Source organism: Borostomias antarcticus, assembly GCF_949987555.1.
Source record: "Borostomias antarcticus genome assembly, chromosome: 1".
Lineage (NCBI taxonomy): Eukaryota > Metazoa > Chordata > Actinopteri > Stomiiformes > Stomiidae > Borostomias > Borostomias antarcticus.
This window is the reverse complement of record NC_140234.1, coordinates 32,049,355-32,067,643: the sequence shown is the minus strand read 5'-3', so window position 1 is coordinate 32,067,643 and position 18,289 is coordinate 32,049,355. Positions and strand designations below refer to the sequence as shown.

Genomic DNA, 18,289 nt, shown 5'->3' with positions numbered 1-18,289 from the left:
CGTCAGCCCCCGGCAGCAGTCTGCTGGAGGATTTGGGGCCGACCTGACCGGAACTGTCTCGGTCTCGGCCCGATTCAGCAGCCACAGAAAGACCGCCATCAGAAACAGTGCCTTCACAGGGAGGGGCGGAGTCATTTTTTGCTTTACTTTCAGGAGCCAGGCAGCAGTGATTGACATGGTACCAGGCCGGCGATCCCGCGACCTGGAGGGCATGGTCTGTGGATCGAACCACCGTATAGGGGCCTTCTCGTCTCGGGGTGTTCCACTTTCGCTTGAACACCTTGACGTAGACCTGGTCCCCCGGCTTGACCCTTGGCTCTGGCTCCGCCCTCTCGGCTCTCCTCTCCTCCTCTCTCCTTTTCTCCTGCAGAAAAATGACCTTATGGATTTTAGACAATTGCTGAACATACTGTTTAAGGTCTTGTTCCAAAATGTCTAAGAGAGGACCCTTCTGCAGGAGCCGATGGGGAGGGGTCGGGAATGCCCTGCCTGTCATCATTTCATGTGGGGTCAAATGGGTTATACGATTAGTTTGAGTTCTAGCTGCCATTAGGGCGAGTGGCAACGCGTCGACCCAATTTAATCCTGTTGTAGCACAAATCTTTTGTATTTTTGTTTTTAAGATCAAATTATAGTGTTCTGTTAGACCCTGTCCTTTGGGATTGTAAAGACATCCCATTTTTTGTCGTATTCCCAGTTTCTGGAACACCCCTCTGGCTACTTTGTCAATAAACGCCCGTCCGTTATCTGATCCAATTAGTGAGGGTATACCAAATCTAGGAATCACTTCTCTACACAGGAATTTAATCACTATATCCGCAGTCTGCCTTCGGGCTGGGATTGCTTCCACCCAGCGGCTAAATTTGTCAGTTATGACTAACAGGTATCGTTTCCCATCTACTGGTTTTATCATGTCAGCATAATCCATCTCAAGGACTTTAAAAGGGCCCTGAGGAGTTGGCGCGAACCCAGCCGGTGTAGCTATGCCACGCCTCACATTGTTAGTTAAGCAGATAGCACACTGACTCAATAGAGCATCAATCTGTATTCTTAAGTTAGGAGCCCAAAAGCCCTCTTTTCTAATTTTTCTCTGGACCTCTTCTCGACCACAATGGTCCAGCCCATGGTTCTCTAATATTAAGAGGGAAAGGAAATTTGTGGAAGCGACTGCTAAGCCCTCATGATTTCTCCAAATTCCTTCTGCATCTCTACAGGCTCCTCTCTGGCTCCACAAAGTCTGTTCAGAGTATGCTGCAGCTGCCTGGAGTTCGGCCAAGTCCCTATCAGGAATAGAGGGTGTTAGATTAGGTGCAGTTATTAACACAGCTTGATTAGTTATTACAGTGGCCGCTTTGGCGGCCTCATCAGCCGCGTTATTACCAACAGTTTCAAAAGAGTCGTCTTTGCTGTGTGCTTTACATTTTACAATGGCAATCTGGCTAGGTAACATCATAGCTTTTATGAGAGCAATTACTTCAGTGTGATGTAATATAGGGGACCCATCTGTTTTCTTAAACCCTCTAGCTTTCCAAATTGATCCAAAAAGATGGCACACCCCCAAAGAATAAGCGCTATCCGTATAAATAGTGACTCTCTCCTTTTCTCCCAACATACATGCTCGTGTAAGCGCTATTAGTTCCGCCTTTTGGGCAGAGCAAGGTTGTTTACAGGCAGCAGATTCAAGTACTGTAAACTTGTCATGTTCCCACAGTACAACCGCATACCCAGCGCGTAGCCCCTCCCCCTCACGATAGCATGAGCCATCCACAAAGAGTATTTTGTCTGGTCTTTCTAACGGATTAGCTTGTAAATCGGTTCTTAGTTTTACAAATTGAGAAACCTGGAGCTCGCAATCATGGGGTTCCCCTTCCCATGGCAACGGAATACTGTCCGCAAGATTATTTACCTGACACACACGGATGGTTACATCAGGATATTGCAACATATTATAATAGTTTTTTAACCGCGGGGCTGTTAACACAAACTTCCCTCTGTCTATTAAATTAGCAATCTTATGATGTGTGTGTATCTCAATATTGTATCCCATCGTAATAGCACTAGCTTTCTCATACATTAAATAAACGGCCGCAAGCCCTTTGTAGCACGGGGGAAATCCCTGTTCGACAGGAGATAACATTACTGAATAATAAGCAATGGGTTGTTTAGGTTTTCCCACTCCCGAGCTCTGTGCAAGCACAGCTGTTGCGTAATCTGATCTGTTTGAGACAAATAAGTAAAATGGGAGCGTGTAATCAGGACAGGCTAACGCCGGTGCCTGGCTCAGTTTCTGCTTAATTATGTCAAATGCAAGTTCAGCTTCCGTTGTCCATTTCAGTGGCGCGCGGAGAATAGTGGTGCCCGCTTCCTTGATCAATGTTCTTAAGGGAGTAACAATAGCAGTGAAGTCAGGGATCCAGTCTGCACTATAGCCTGCCAATCCTAAAAACGCCATCATATGTCGGACAGATTGGGGTTTTGGCGCCTTTAAGACGGCCTCAATCTGCGTGGGAGAAATGCTTTTTGTTCCTTTTGCTAGTATTCTAGCCAGGTATTCGACCTGTGGGAGGCAATACTGTAGTTTTTTCTGTGAGGCTTTGTGTCCCATCTGAGCCAGTTCTCTTAATACTGTTACAGAGTCTTGATGGCATTGTTCCAAGGTTTCTGAACAAATCAGAATGTCATCCACATACATGATAACAGTACTGGTTACTTGATCTTTGACATTAGCCAGACTCTCCTTTAATATTTGATTAAACAAATGGGGAGAATGCTTAAACCCCTGGGGGCAACGCTGATACGTTAATTGACGGTTTTTAAATGTAAAGGCAAATAGGTATTGGGACTCCTGACTTATTGGTACACTGAAAAAGGCCGAGCATAAATCTATCACTGTAAAATACTCAGCTGACTGAGGGACATTTGTGAGGAGCGTGTGCGGATTTGGCACTTCTGCTACAAAGTCTTCCACCACCTCATTAATTGCTCGTAGGTCATGCACCAAACGGTATCTCAAACGATCTGACTTTAACAGGGGACAGATGGGGGTATTTGCCGGTGACCTAGTTTCTTTTAGCACACCTGCGGCCAGTAAGCCGTCTATGGTTTTCTCAATCCCTCTCTCTGCCTCCGGTTTTAGTGGATATTGTGCCAAATAAGGAGGCCTGCAACCCCTCTTTAATTTAATGTCTATCGGGGGGACATTTTTTATTAGGCCTACATCCGTGTCGTGTTTTGACCACAGCTGGTCAGGCACCTGTTTCAACATTTCAAGTTTCAGGGCCTCTGAGCCCAAAGCACAGTTTGGTTGCATTGTAACGGAGTCCAGTTTAATCACTTGAGGCTTGGCATCGACATTTAATGATACCATGACTTTGATGAAATTCTTGTCTTTGCTGTGCCATATCAGAGGATTGATGGTTGGCTCCCAGATAGCCGTTTGGGCTTCTTTGGTCATATATCCAATGTCTTTTGACTCATAGTCCTGGCCTATCATAATTGTGATGTGTGGGGCAGAGTGTGGAACAAGAAATTGTTTAGTTAAAAAGTCACTGTTTTCCACCTTCAAGGCAGCTCCCTGTTTACCGATGATGATTGCAGCAGCTACAAGATTAACTCGAGTTGGCTGAGCCGCCAGCCATTTTCGATTCTCTTCTTCCACACTGTGTTTGTGATATTGCAGGGTACAGTGATAATCCAGTTCTGGTTCTCTGGCATTTGGCAACTGTGCTTTTATAAACGGCGCCCAGGATGTTATTTCTTTATTGACTTCACAATTTATGTCTCCGAGCCAATATACTACTGGTTTAGTATATGAATACAATACTGGACATTGTGTAGTTCCTTCATCTAAAAACACCCCGTCAGGAGAGCACCAAAGCCTACAGTTTAACTGACAGAGCGCGTCTCTTCCTAATAGGTTTACAGGGGACTCTTCGGAGATTAAAACAGGCAACTGTATCTTATTTTTATCAATTTTTAGGGATACGGGAATAGTAGATGGTATGAGCTGCGTTTTTCCAGAGAATCCAATGGTCTTGACATATTGGCCTGACCTTGGGAGGTGAGAGGCATCTTTAAACCTTACGCATGTGAATGTTGCTCCAGAGTCCACTAGCATAGGTATTTCCTTGCCCCCTAATTGAACCTGCAGTCTGGGTTCTTCGCCAGCTCCCTGTGAGACTAGGGGCAGCTGGCTTTGTCCCTCTGGATTCTCTGGAATTTTTCAGTAACCTCTCTGAGGACCGCGCCACGGATTTGCGGGCCCGGATGTGTTTTTATATTGCATTGGTGGCATGTCAGTTTCTTCCTGAGGGCATTCTCGTCTAAAATGGGGACCTCCACAGTTCCAGCAGCTCAAGGAGCCGGAAGACTGTGTCCTTCTTTGGAATCCACCCTGTGTCCCAAATCCTCTCGGCATTCCCCCCCTCCACCCCCCTCTCCGGGCCCAATCGGGCCGAGCTTGCAACCGGAGAGGTTGAGGGGGAGGGGGCTCGTGCGCGATGGTCTGAACAGGTGACACAAGTCCCTGAATATGTTTTTTGCTGGCAATTAATTGCTGTTGTGTCAGTTTTCTCAGCTCATTTTTGTCCTGGTCTAACACACGTTTTATCTCTGTGCGATATTTTTCCACGGCATGGACCACGTGATCGCAGAACTGGGGAAATGGCATTGAGCTTAATCCCACCACATCTTGTAGGCGGGACTTTGCTGGGTCTGGCATCCCTTTGCATATTGCTTCTCTGAACAGAGCTTGTTTCAGCGGGTCGCAGTCTGGGTCCTGACCTAACTCGCGTTTCCACTGTCTTAGCATTTTGTAAACGTATGTAGTAGGATTTTCAAGGTCTCCAATTATCTCTCCGGCTAGCACCCCTGGCCGAATTCGAACCGGATATTCTTCCCTTAGTCGTGCCCACACCGACGGACGATGTGCATTAAATAAATCGCCATCGTGAGCTTGCGTGAGCGTGAAGTTCTGCAGCGTAGTATCTAGGAGCAGATTTTGCATAGAAGGAACTCCTAGTATTTTTCCCAGAATTGCTTTTATGTCTCCTACTGCTAATAGGTGTCCTACTGTTTCTTCTTCAAACGCGAGAACCCAATTATTTGCACCCTCTTGCACTGCTGGCATACGATTTATTAATCCTTCAAGATCTAAGGTGGACCAAGGAACATAGTTCAGGTTCTGGCCTCGCACCAGGACAGGGTACTGGGCTTGCTTTTCGCCTCCGTGTGCCCCGTCCTGGTGCTCGCCGAGGGGTTGAGGATAGAGCGAGTCAGGGGGTAGGCCTATGTCTCTAGTGAATGTTTTTCGTCTCGCTCCCCCCTCCATCAGATCATATGTCCGGGTTTTCGCGTAGCCTGGGTGAGCCTCGGGATACGGGGTAAATTTCATTTGGCCGGTCATTATTCCCTCAACACAGGAGCTTGTTCTTAAATGCTCAGAGTCGTCTAAGATCAATTTTTGCATTTCGTACTCCATGTCACGGTCCAGGGAGTCGGTGTCAATTTCATAAGCCTGCCTTTGTCTTTCTCGGGGAGCCGTGCGTCCTCCGTTTGGAGTCCGAAACTGGGCCTCGGTTGAAGCCCGGGCCTCGATTTTGCGCAGCTGCTCCCTCACCCCTGCGTATGCTCCCGGCTCCGCCTGCTCTTCCCTCTCGCTTCTCGGGCGGCTCGCCTCCTCCGCTCCTACAACGTGAGTTTCGGAAGATTCGCTTGCACGGCCAGTGAATGTGAATTGTTCCGTATCCAGCGTTTTCATGGGCATTTGATACGGTGCGGGAGCCGTTATTTTAAGTATAGGCGCCTTGGGAGCTATTCTTTTTGATGCATTTCTGCTTTCTACGGCTTCATGAAATTCGAGTCTGCGTCGTGCTTCTTTTTTATAAAGATTAATCACCGCTATCTCTTCGTCTCGTTTAACCTGTCGGGCTGCAGACTTTTGTCCTAATTTATGAAGTTTTAATGTAGTTTCCATATTTATACATGTGGTTATATCGAAAGTCCCTGTTACAGGCCATTCGTTTGGAGTCCCTTTCGTCCTTCGATGCCATCTCTGGTTCACGCGTTCGATTATTGATCTCAAGAGCGGGTGGCGCAGAGCCAGGATCTTATCAGCTGGGGCTTGCATCCTCGAACCTGGCCGGTGTTAGTCTTGAATTGGGTGTAGGGTCAATAACACTGTGTAACAAATGCACAGGCGTAGCATTTTGATATCTTGATAAAAGACAGAAAAAAGAAAAAAGAGGGAGAGGGAGAGAGAGAACTTACAGAGTGGTTTTTTGCCCTCTGGGTTCTTTATCTGAGGCCAGGCGGCTGGGGAGACAAAAAACCCATTGCTTATTGTTTTATCAGGCTTACAGTGATTTCCTTATTCTGGTATTGTCATGCCATTATTTCTTGTAATTGTTTTTCAGATAATAAATGGCAGATTATTTTTCCAGTCCGATTATGTCTTTTATTGTTATGTTTCAAGTCTATTACTGTTTTAAGGGCAAATTTCTTATAGAGAGATTGCCCTTTGTATTTATTATTTATTTTTAACAGGTACCTTTTTATTATTATTATTATTATTATTATTATTATTTTTTAAATGTAATTATACATATTAAAACACACATGCGTCGTTATTATGCAATTTTCCATTTCTTGTTAGTCATCACACGGTTACTCAGCATGCAATATTTGGGATTGTATTTACAATGTTTTTCCCTGGAATGTCTGGGCTCTTGTGTATGTTTGTTCATGCGTAGACGCCCGTATGTGTATGCGTTTCATCTAGGTGTGTGTGCATGCGTGTGTGTGTGTGACATTTAGGTGTGTGTGCGTGCGTGTGTGTGTGTGACATTTAGGTGTGTGTGCGTGCGTGTGTGTGTGTGCTCCATTGAGGTTATTTTCTTTGTCATGCAAGTTGTCACTTCTTCTTTTTCTGACTTATTTTTCCTGACGCTTTCAACTACAATTCATTTACTGGAATCTGGCGTAACCTACAAATGTCACTTGTTTTCGAATTCCCTGGTCTGGTGTTTGTATCCGTTAGTTTGCGGTTAAATTATCAAATTAGGTACGGTACCGGTACAATTATGACCGAATGACTTCTCGACCTTCTACCCTGAAATCAGGCCCCGTTTCTACATTCCTTCCCCGCGGAATCGTTTTTATTTCCACTATTCTGCCAAGGTGATGCGCCTAAAATCTGCAGTTTTATAATCAACCCATCCAATCGAGAAGTCACTATCTGGGGTCCCTTGTTTTTCTGTTTTTGATTACAACGCAGGGAAAACGACTGTGTCAGTCCTGGCCAGCTGCCAGCGGTCGGTCCTTTCCCTTAGATCTTAACAATGCGTCTGTATTTCATTCACTTCTAAGGAAAATCTATACTAGCCTACTTCACTTATTTCCAAATTTATCGAATTTCTGGGAAATAGCACTGACTGGCGGTTGGTGCTCAAACATACATACTCTAAGCATCGTTATCCTGTTAATTAGTGACAATTGTTTCACACTTCAAACTCATGCAAATTCTCACACAGCTTAAAATCTGGCATTTTTCTCGTTCAACATACATTGACCTTTAACTAATCAGTTCCAACAGGTTCTTTTGATTGAATAAGCATTTTATACTTTTACTCTTGATTTGGCTTATTTAAAGCAGATCTCCTATACATTGTTATTGTGCGCGCTGTTTGCATAGGTAAAATACTTGTTTTGCGCCTCTATCAGAGTTTTTCAGTTGTAATAATAGCTTATAATATTAACAATCCTTGCCGACAACGCCATTTTGATGTTGGAACATTCTTTACACAATTTTACTTGATCAAATAGTTATTCAAAGAAAGGTTATCTTACTGTAATGTTTTTAGGGTCCTTAAATAAAGAGGATGTCAGACGAGAAAAAGGTTAATCCAGGTTTATTGCCTCTCATGCAAGTTGATACAGCAAAGTTTTAGTTCACACAAAGCTAAAGCTTTATCACATAGATGTTTGGCTTATAAGCCCTGATTTACATTCCTTTAGTCTAAACAAGGTATGTCCAAACGGTCTGCCGTTTGGTCATTGGTCAGTCGTTATCAGTACAGATTTCAATTGGTCATTCTACTTGTTGCCATTTACGGAAGACAGGAAATGATAGTGTCCTCTGAAGCAATGTTGGGCAAGTCCGCCCAAACTGTGAATCACACCGTTAACCTGACCCGAATAACACCACCAAAATAGATCTTGACCTTTGGAGTCACGGCCTGTCCAGGAGGGGGCAAAAACCCACCTCATCAGCTTTAGTTAGATAATGTTTATCACTCGTTAAACTGGAAAAACAGTAGCGTTTCTAGCTTATGTGCCACCCTGGGCGAACCTCACCACCCCCCCTACGGCGCCCCCCACCCCCCGGCCCCGAGCCGACGCGGTGAGATGGTACAGTTTCAGTTTCGTAAACGTGAAATGAACGGGCTTAAACACCAAACCGTTTGAAAATCGGTTGAAAATTGAGCAAGCAATGGTTATTATAGTACATGCATAGATAGGCAAGAGGGAGCAAACGGGAGCGAAACCCCGTCCCCAGATGGCGGCCGTGTGGCAACGCGCTTTTCATTGGTCAGCAGCGTAGGGCGAGTGATCTAGTGTTCTATATATCTATGATCTCAAACGTCCGTTTCTGTGCGACTTTAAACTGATTTGGACTACATCCAACAATGGCGGAAATACTAGCCTACAAAATGTCGACATCACCCATAGATGACATCACCTCGCGGCCTCAAAAATATCCATGCAAAAAAACAAAACAAAAAGTCGCCGGCCTCGATGACGTCGGCTAGGCGGGGCTCTGGGTCCTGGGGCTCGTTTCGCTCCTGTAGGCCTATCCAAGTGGAAGTCCACACTTTTGATCATTTCGTTTCTTGTTATTGATTTTTATGATGACACGCAATAAACGAAAGCACACGTTGCTATTTTTTTGACGGTTTTCACACCAGAGAGTGTAACGGGACAAACGAGTCGTATTCCCACTCTTTCGATTCTATCTTACTCCGCAAAAACAGCCAGAGGTTCACGGATCCTGGTACGCCTGCGTTCATCCAGCACTAGCAGTCATGGCGGCCCCTGCTCTCACCAGCCGGGCTGGGTCCGTAAACAGCCTGGGAAACAGTCCCACTGCGACTCCCAGCTCCATAAACAACAATAAGGTCGTCCCAAGCTACCCTGAGCTCGATTTCAGGTCCGGGGCTACGGTCGAGGATTTAAACAAATTGATTCAGGAATTTAGTAAACACGATCAGCGAGAATATGACGACCAGAGAGCGTTGGAGATCCATACAGCCAAGGATTTCATTTTCTCCATGCTCGGTGAGGTGCATGCCCTGCATACACATTCTCAACACATTTGAACAAAGAAGCTGCACGTCTGTGTTCATTAGCCTATTTGTTTAGAATCGCGTGTTTATCAATCGCCAGTTTGAATAGGCAGAGTTTGGCAAACAACATCATCAACGTGTTGTTTCCAACTATGGTTTTGCTTCCATCTTATACTTAGGCTACTGTTGCTGCCTGATAGAGGACATTCCATGAATTGTTAGGCTAATTTGTGTGGTTATGGGGATATATATATGACACATATGATGTGTATGCATACCTAGAATAATGTGCACTAAGGCCCAATGAAACAGGTAACAGATCCGGGGTGATTTCAGAAAGCATGATAAATGCATGCAGGCTAAATCTGCATGATCAAATGTCAATATTTGGGTTCGTGCTAAGGATGTCGCCTACCAATATCATTTTTAAATGCTCATATCAGTTCCAAATAGGGTGAAGAAGAAGGCCTGTCTGTCGATAGCCTACCAATACTCACCGGCATGTCCGGAATATTTTATATGGGGTAGCCACTCCAGATTGTCCATAGTTATTTTGGGATGGCACCATTGTCTACAAAAATAAGTATCTCGTCGTAGTCAGGCACGGTTGGGTAGTCATACATTCCTCGTTTAGCTTCATTTTATGTATGGCAACCTGTCAGAGCTAATTGCAAATTACTCAATAATCTATTTACAATTTACCATATTATTTTCAACCATTGGCAGCTGGTAGATGTGATTTTAGATGAGGTTGGGATGAGACACACTAGAAATTGAGACACACTCACTAGAAATTTCATTTCAAATTTTAACCAATTTCCAGCCATTTCCTGATATTCTATATGCAGCTCATTGGGAGCAGGGATATTGAGTATCATTGACCAAGTTTGATTATCAAACATTAGGCTGTGAGTCTTTCATAGAAGATTATTCTCATTGTGCTGTCTGGGTGTTGTCATCACTCACCCACCCACCCACCTACCTGCAGGCTCCAGCACCATGACTACAAACTCTGTCCCTTCTCTCTAACATTGAGCATTCTGGAAAAAAATGCATGGAGGAACAGTTTAGCTGGTAAATGTCATGAAAGATGACTTCATTCATTCACTCATTAATTAATTAATCCATTCATACAATTGTAAACATCTTTAACTTCCAACAATTACCTTAGAGAACAACTCTGAACTTCAAATGGCATTGCCATATTGGTTTTTAACACTAACAATTTTACATTTTAAGAGCCAATTTTACATTTTAAAAGTCACTGATTAACACAAAATATATTTAAATAGCCTAACTAATAGAAACTTTGTGCATGTGTTAAATGTAGCCTATAGTGGTTTGCAACTACTCCAAATCTTGTAGCATCCTCAAATAGCTTTGGGGCTAGAGAGGGCGTTGAGGAGGAAGGTGCTGGTAGTGGTGGTGTGTGTAGGGGCGGTGGGGCATTTGTGTAGGTGTGACAGGTATTTAGCTGGCACTTGCGGTTTTACCTTCCTCTTGTCTAACAAAGAGTGTGACTCCTCAGTAGCCTGGTGATGATGTCTTCAGATAGGAGACCTTGCAGAAGCTTACCTCGTCCATCTGATCACAATATTATTAGTAGAATAAAGCTTCAGATGAATCCCAACTTTTCACACTTGCTTCCACTGCTCCATTGCCACAATGGGCCGATCATTTGTGGGGGACAACACGTTTACTCTGCACTTGTCAAGACTCAAGATCTGTTTATTGCCATGTATATAGTTCAAACATACTAGAAATTTGACCAGGGTTAAAGCAAATGCTGTTGTAGATGACATAGGACAGGATGCAGGACAGGACAGGACAGTGCGAAGACATGACAGTGCAAAACAGCACAAAAAACAGTGCAAATACAATATACCATACACAGTAGTTTGTCCACTGAAAGTGTACATTTGAAATGTAACAAAATCACCCAGTGTCTATTCCTAAATCTAATCATTTATCATCTTCCTCAGGTATGGTGCAGAAATTGGACCAGAAGCTCCCTGTCGCCAATGAATACCTGCTGTTGTCGGGCGGGGTTCGGGAGGGAGTGGTAGACATGGACCTGGATGACCTGAGTGTCTACGCCCGCGGTACAGACTACGACATGGACTTCACCTTGCTGGTGCCTGCGCTCAAGCTCCATGACCGCAACCAGCCCGTCACTCTGGACATGCGCCACTCCGCCCTGTGCCACTCCTGGCTCAGCCTGCGCCTCTTTGACGAGGGCACCATCAGCAAGTGGAAGGACTGCTGCACCATCGTAGACCACATCAACGGGGCCACAAATTACTTCTTCTCTCCCACGCTCGTGGCAGACTGGTTCTATGAGTCCATAAGTGTGGTTCTGGTGGAGATCCAGAAGAAGCCCCAGCGCGGGATGCCCAGAGTGGAGAAGGTGGAGAGGAACGGCACCATCATCTCCGTCATCCTGGGTGTGGGCAGCAGCCGCATGCTCTACGACATCGTGCCAGTAGTGTCCTTCAAGGGCTGGCCGGCCGTGGCTCAGAGCTGGCTGATGGAAAACCACTTCTGGGATGGGAAGATCACAGAGGAGGAGGTGATCAGCGGCTTCTACCTGGTCCCTGCTTGCTCCTTCAAAGGCCGTAAGGAGAACGAGTGGCGCCTCTCATTTGCCCGCAGTGAGGTGCAGCTAAAGAAGTGCATCTCTTCCAGTCTGATGCAGGCCTACCAGGCCTGCAAGGCCATTATCATTAAACTGCTGTCCAGGCCCAAGGCCATCAATCCATACCACCTGCGCAGCATGATGCTGTGGTCCTGCGACCGGCTCCCGACCAGCTACCTTGCCCAAGACGACTTCTCCGCCCACTTCCTGCTGGGCCTCATCGACGACTTGCAGCACTGCCTGGTCAACAAGATGTGCCCCAACTATTTCATCCCACAATGCAACATGCTGGAGCACCTGTCCGACGAGACGGCCATACTGCACGCCCGCAAGCTCTCCTCTGTACGCTCCGACCCTGTCGAACACCTGCGCACCACCATCGAGCACGCCAAGGCTGCCAATCGTCTGACGCTGGATCTGCAGTGGCGTGGCAGCGCCTCCAACCTGCCCTCGCCCCAGTCCGACGCGGGTGGGGAGCACCAGCCTGACGACCGGCTAGCTAAGAAACTGCAGCAGCTGGTGACAGAGAACCCAGGGAAGTCCATCTCTGTGTTCATCAACCCTGACGACGTCACGCGCCCGCACTTCCGCATCGATGACAAATTCTTCTGAGACTTCAAATGTTGTGCTTCCCATGTCTCCCTCCCCTTCTCCTTTGACTTAATTAGCCTAACGAGTTCTTGAAAAAAACACTCAAGCTCCTTTTCGTTACGTTTTCTTTGAGTTTCCTTCTCCGCCTCATTTCTCGTCCGTGTGTCTCCTCTTTTAACGGTTTGAGCTAGAGACTTAAATCCAGTTTCACAATGTTTAGAATATGACCTCCATGTTAATACCATTTGTTTATACCCCCAAAATGCCCCATAAACTGCAATTCAATTCCTTTTACATTCCAGACTGGGCATTGTTGAGTCTGCATAGTTCCATATTTTGGACTTTTCAAAACAAATCAATAGTAGAGCTCTTGAGTACATGTGTACAGTGTTGCACAAATCACCATGAAGAATTGCGCTAAATTTTGTTTACGTTCTGCTGAAATGACGTATACACTTTGGTTGCGTCTTTTGAATGCACGCAGTCACATACATTTTGATTGCATTGAAATAACAGGTTGCATAGTGTAACTATCAAAGTGCATGCAATCCAGTTGCGCAATCACAATTGCATCAGTTTGCTTTGTGTAACACAGGTTAAAGGGTGATGGGTCTCTACAGTCATTGGTTCACTCACACTCTTTGTTCATTTCTACATCCAGCCATCCACCCATCCATCTATCTATCCATCCATCACTCAACAATTCTTCCATCTATTTTAGTGATGTTACTCAAAAGCTGTTGTCACCACTAAGCATGTTTATGTACTACTATCCTCCTCTCCTTGTTCATCTCGCAACATCCTGTCACTCTTTGTCTCTCTATTGACACCATTTTCATATTATTCACCTTAATTATAGAGCATTTAATTCATTGTACATGGTACAGTATCTATCTGGCTCATAGGACAAACAATTCAACTATAAACCAATAGAATATTTGGCCTATTCACACTATTACTGTCCATCTCTCCCACGTGTTGTTCATCTAACTCAATATACCATTTTCTCTCTCCATCCATTCTGTTCATCTATTTACTTTTTTACTATTCAACTTCACTTGCAACTATGGATAGTATATATGACCATTTAATGTCATAAAACTTAGATATTTAGTTTACATTTTTCATCTAAATTAGATATGTTGACTTCTTTCAGCATGCATACACCATCTTCATAAAATGTGTGATTTCTAGTAGTTTAGATTTTCACTCGTGGACAGAGAGCTTTGTCTGGCCTTTCTGATTTTCCTTTAACTAGCCCCACAGTGCCCTGTGTCACCTTTAAGAAAGAGGTGTTCAGAAATGTCTTAACACCTTTAGAACTGTAATCGAAGAGAAATGAGTGGAGTGTGGAATTTCAGTCTTATTTTGCACAGAATGTAGAGACACAGCGTTTTATTGATCATGAGAAAAATGCTTTCAATTGATGATTTGTAATGTGTAGTTCTTTAGAAAGGCAAAATCCCATTGGTCTTTTCTTCTCAGCTGAATGTTCTGAATATAACTGTTTTATTATGTTCATAACTGTTATTACAGCAAGAACATGTATGTCGAAGACAAGTGATCTCTTATTTCACGTTATAGTCATGTTTGTCCTTTGTGTATGTTGAACAGTTCCAGAAGGATCCAGAATATCTAAGCCAAAAACTAGAAAACAGTGGCAATGTTGTAGTATCCATATTTAACATCCTCAAGTGCAATTAGTGAAAACACTCATACTGTACAACCCATAGTCACGCACCTCCCTCTCTCCCTCTCTCACACACACACCTACCCCTAACTTACAAGTGTCACATTCAGTTGTGCTAACCCATGACCCTCGTTCTTTTGTTTGTCCTTTTTACATAACTCAAAAATGCTACTGTCTTACCTTCCATATTTGTTGCTCTATGAAGATATTTTATTACTTATTTGTTTCATTAAAGGTACCCAACGAAACGTAAATCAAAACAATCTGTTCTTTGTTTATTTTTTTTTAATTCCTCGATTATATGGTTCCTTGTAGTCTAATAAACATGTTGAATCACTTGAATGTCTTTCCTACCTTGTAATTTCTTCACAAAATGATATTTAGCTAATGTTTTAAAAACAAAGATATGTGAAACGTCACTATTATGTGCTCAACGTATTGACACAATGACGTAGTACACGATTTTCAGGGACCACCACCTCAAATTTGCTCTAGAGCGCATACTAGTGGTCAAAAACTACATTGGGTACCTTTAATACATGTAAGGGTAAACATTTGTGTTACAATGGGAAGACAAGGGGTTGCGGTCACAGAGAGGTTTGGAGGATGTGTGTGTTTGGAATGAGGGGCTAATTGCCTTGGACAGCTGGTTTTCTTTACACTGGTGGGGAAAGGGTCAGCCCTTTGATCTGGGAACTTCACACCTGGGACTGGGAGGGTCCAACATCCAGATTTATGGACAGGAAAGGGGAAGTTGCAGATCTTCTGGTTAAAATGGGAGACAGATCACATTGGCGCGCTCTCTCAACTGACCAGCCTTGATGCAGGTTGCTTGACAAGAAGCCACACTTGAGTGTTTGTAACAATCCTTGGATGAATAAACTCTGGTAACTCTTGAACTGTTATGCTTCTTAACCCATATTGAACAAGAAATTCTACAACATACAGGACTATGAGTTGGACTTGTGCCTAGTTACTGCATAGATACTCCAGCACCATATCAGCCCCAACAGATGCCTCAGTGTCAGACAAATCCCATTTAGTGAAGCCTGACATGGGTCAGAATGGACCTAACATGCAACCGCACCAGAGATCAAACACACTGCCTTACCATCAATATGGACCAATCATTCCAGTGACTTGAGGAATGTTTTGAAAGCCTCTGCTTTTTCAAAGACATACAAGAGAAAGCAAGTTAAGTGGTCTGATGATCTACAGTACATGTGATAACTGAATAACTGGCAAATGAGACACTACTGTATATTATGTTGGAGATTTGGAGAGACAATGACCTCATCAAATCCACAAGTGATTTTGTATGAGATTTGCTTAAATGCTATTGTTTTGAACAAGCTGTAATGCATTAAAGGTATCTAACAACCTTGATGGAAAACAGAAGAACAACCCTGATGGAAAACAGCTAGAGAAGAAGCAAAATACATTGTTTAACATTTAGCAACAATCTGCTGTTAGGTCCATATCAATGATATGTTGCATACAATATCAATGTGTGTGATAAATAAACATGTAGGATCCCTCACTATTACCAGTCTTTTGTCTTTCTGTATTTTTCAACGACTCAAAAACAGTTTCCCTTAATTTGACGTTTACGGCATTGCTATAACCTGTCTGGGGGACCTGTAGAGATCAATTCAATTCAAAGTATTTTCACACCAAACGCGAATATTCTTGCGAAAAAACTAAAATAAAATCAAAACCCATATTTCTCAATTAGTCTCTTCACACAAAAAACGCGAAATTTCCGCGTTCCAAAAGCTAAAATTTTTGTTTTCGCAAATGTTTTGATTTTTCTGCGGATTTCTCTGGCCTGACAAGTCACGTCACAATAAAATGACAGCAAGCCGAATATGTTGACAGCACAGCACGAGAGCCTGTTGAAGAGCCCATCTGTAGAAATCCTCTTTTTGGTGTGGGAGATCACTGTGGAAAATCAACTGAACTGACACCAGACATCTAGTAGGCCTAACATTACAGAAAAATAAACATAAGTAGCAAAGTTGAAGCCGATAATTAAACTGTTGTCTTTCGTGTCGAAAAAAAATATTGCCAAAAGTCCTAGTCCGATTGTAGGGCTAAACAAATGTGAAAGAATTTACATTTTACAATAATGTCATGCACCTAGATACTGTTATAGCTATAGCCTTGTTCTTGCACAGTGTAAAAACCAAATTGTATAATTTCCATCCACATCTCTATTCATCTATCAAGTGCTTTTGTATGGCTTCTGATCAGATTTTTTAAACCATGAATGTAACGTTAGTAGCCTAATGCTAAATCTCCACCAGGTGGCAGCATACAAGCATGATGTATGGTCCATGGACAAGATCTTTAGCTATAGCGTCGCTATGTGTTTTGGCGCTTGGCCTGTGTCCGAAATGCCTGCTACTTGCTAAGATTCTGTGAAATATATATTTGACAGAATATAACCAGAATATAAACTAACCACAGGTTCGAGGTCTGGGTAACTGAACGCCTTTTCGCCTCAGCGTAAAGACGTAACCCACGCATTCCCGTCACCTGACTCAAGTAGCATGCTACATTTTTCTCGCCTGCTATATCGTTTTTGTGGAGTAGTAGGTACTATATAGCATGCTACTTCTCGCCTGCTATATAGCAAGTAGCAGGTAGCAGGCATTTGAAAGAGCCTAAACTGTTACATACTATTACTACAAGGCTGACACTAGGCTACTCGCGTGCAGAATAGCCACAAAAATAACGGACACTACGGACACTATTTAGCCAAGATATAACGTTAGTCTACGCTAGCTAACGTTACAGTTACTGACTTTAACAGTCATTAGCCTATTAGCTATATTATATATTATAGGCCTATAGATATACTCAATCTATTATTATTATTATTATTATTATTATTATTATTATTATTAAACATCCACCATGGATAGCAGCAGCAATAGCAGCAGCAGTGACGATGATAGTGTGAATGTTTGGGACTGCACCCGCAGCCTTGCCCGCGAACTCTGCCAGGGACTCTGGAGAAGAGATTTAAGTGAGAGCCGGGAGACGGGCAGGGGTCGATGGTTCCGCTGTGGTCTGGGTTGCAGACCCATTGAGAACAGTCCAGCTGCAGCCGCGCAGCCACTGTGTCCTTATGCTTTAAAGTCGCACTGAAACGGACGTTTGAGATCATCTAACTTCCGTAGTTTGACGTATTTCCGACGCAAACAAGCTATGAGGGCGGGACATTATGTTTAGAGGAATTTGATTGGAACATTGACAAGTGGACGGGTTTTAAGAACTTTAGACAGATTCGATAGAAGGATAGCGTTGATTGACGGGTGGATGTCGTGAGATTATTGGCCAAAAATCTAAGGTACCTGTAGTCGTCATTGCACATGACCTACCGTTTTCCAGGAAGTAAGAAATTATATACTTTGATATAAGATTACAACAAAAGTAGAATTTTGTAAATTTTTTGGCATACATCGTTGAATAGGTGAACACTATGACCAATTATGTGAACCAAAATGGGACAGAATGCTTTTTTCATTTCAGTACGACTTTAAAATCGCACTGAAACGGACGTTTGAGATCATCTAATTTCCATAGTTTGACGTATTTCCGATGCAAACAAGTTATGAGGGTGGGACATATGTTTAGAGGAATTTGATTGGAACATTGACAAGTGGACGGGTTTTAAGAACTTTAGAGAGATTCGATAGAAGGATAGCGTTGATTGACGGGTGGATGTCGTGAGATTATTGGCCAAAAATCTAAGGTACCTGTTGTCGTCACTGCACGTGACCTACCGTTTTCCAGGAAGTAAGAAATTATATACTTTGATATAAGATTACAACAAAAGTAGAATTTTGTAATTTTTTTGGCATACATCGTTGAATAGGTGAACACTATGACTAATTATGTTAACCAAAATGGGACAGAATGCTTTTTTCATTTCAGTGCGACTTTAAACACGAGTCGTGACGTCACCGTATTTGATAGCAGCCCGAGCTGCAGCACAGGAGAGAAGACAGCTCCCGATAGCGGCGC

General features: G+C 43.6%; 1 protein-coding gene across 1 annotated transcript; it reads left to right on the top strand.

The window, feature by feature from the left end:
* Positions 1–8,847: 8,847 nt before the first annotated feature.
* Positions 8,848–15,713, top strand: LOC311311025 (nucleotidyltransferase MB21D2). The gene is made up of 2 exons (XM_084440638.1): positions 8,848–9,333; positions 11,324–15,713. Exons 1-2 carry the CDS (start codon positions 9,081–9,083, stop codon positions 12,586–12,588), a joined length of 1,518 nt encoding a protein of 505 aa, XP_084296764.1. The 5' UTR covers positions 8,848–9,080; the 3' UTR covers positions 12,589–15,713.
* The last annotated feature ends 2,576 nt before the right edge of the window (positions 15,714–18,289 follow it).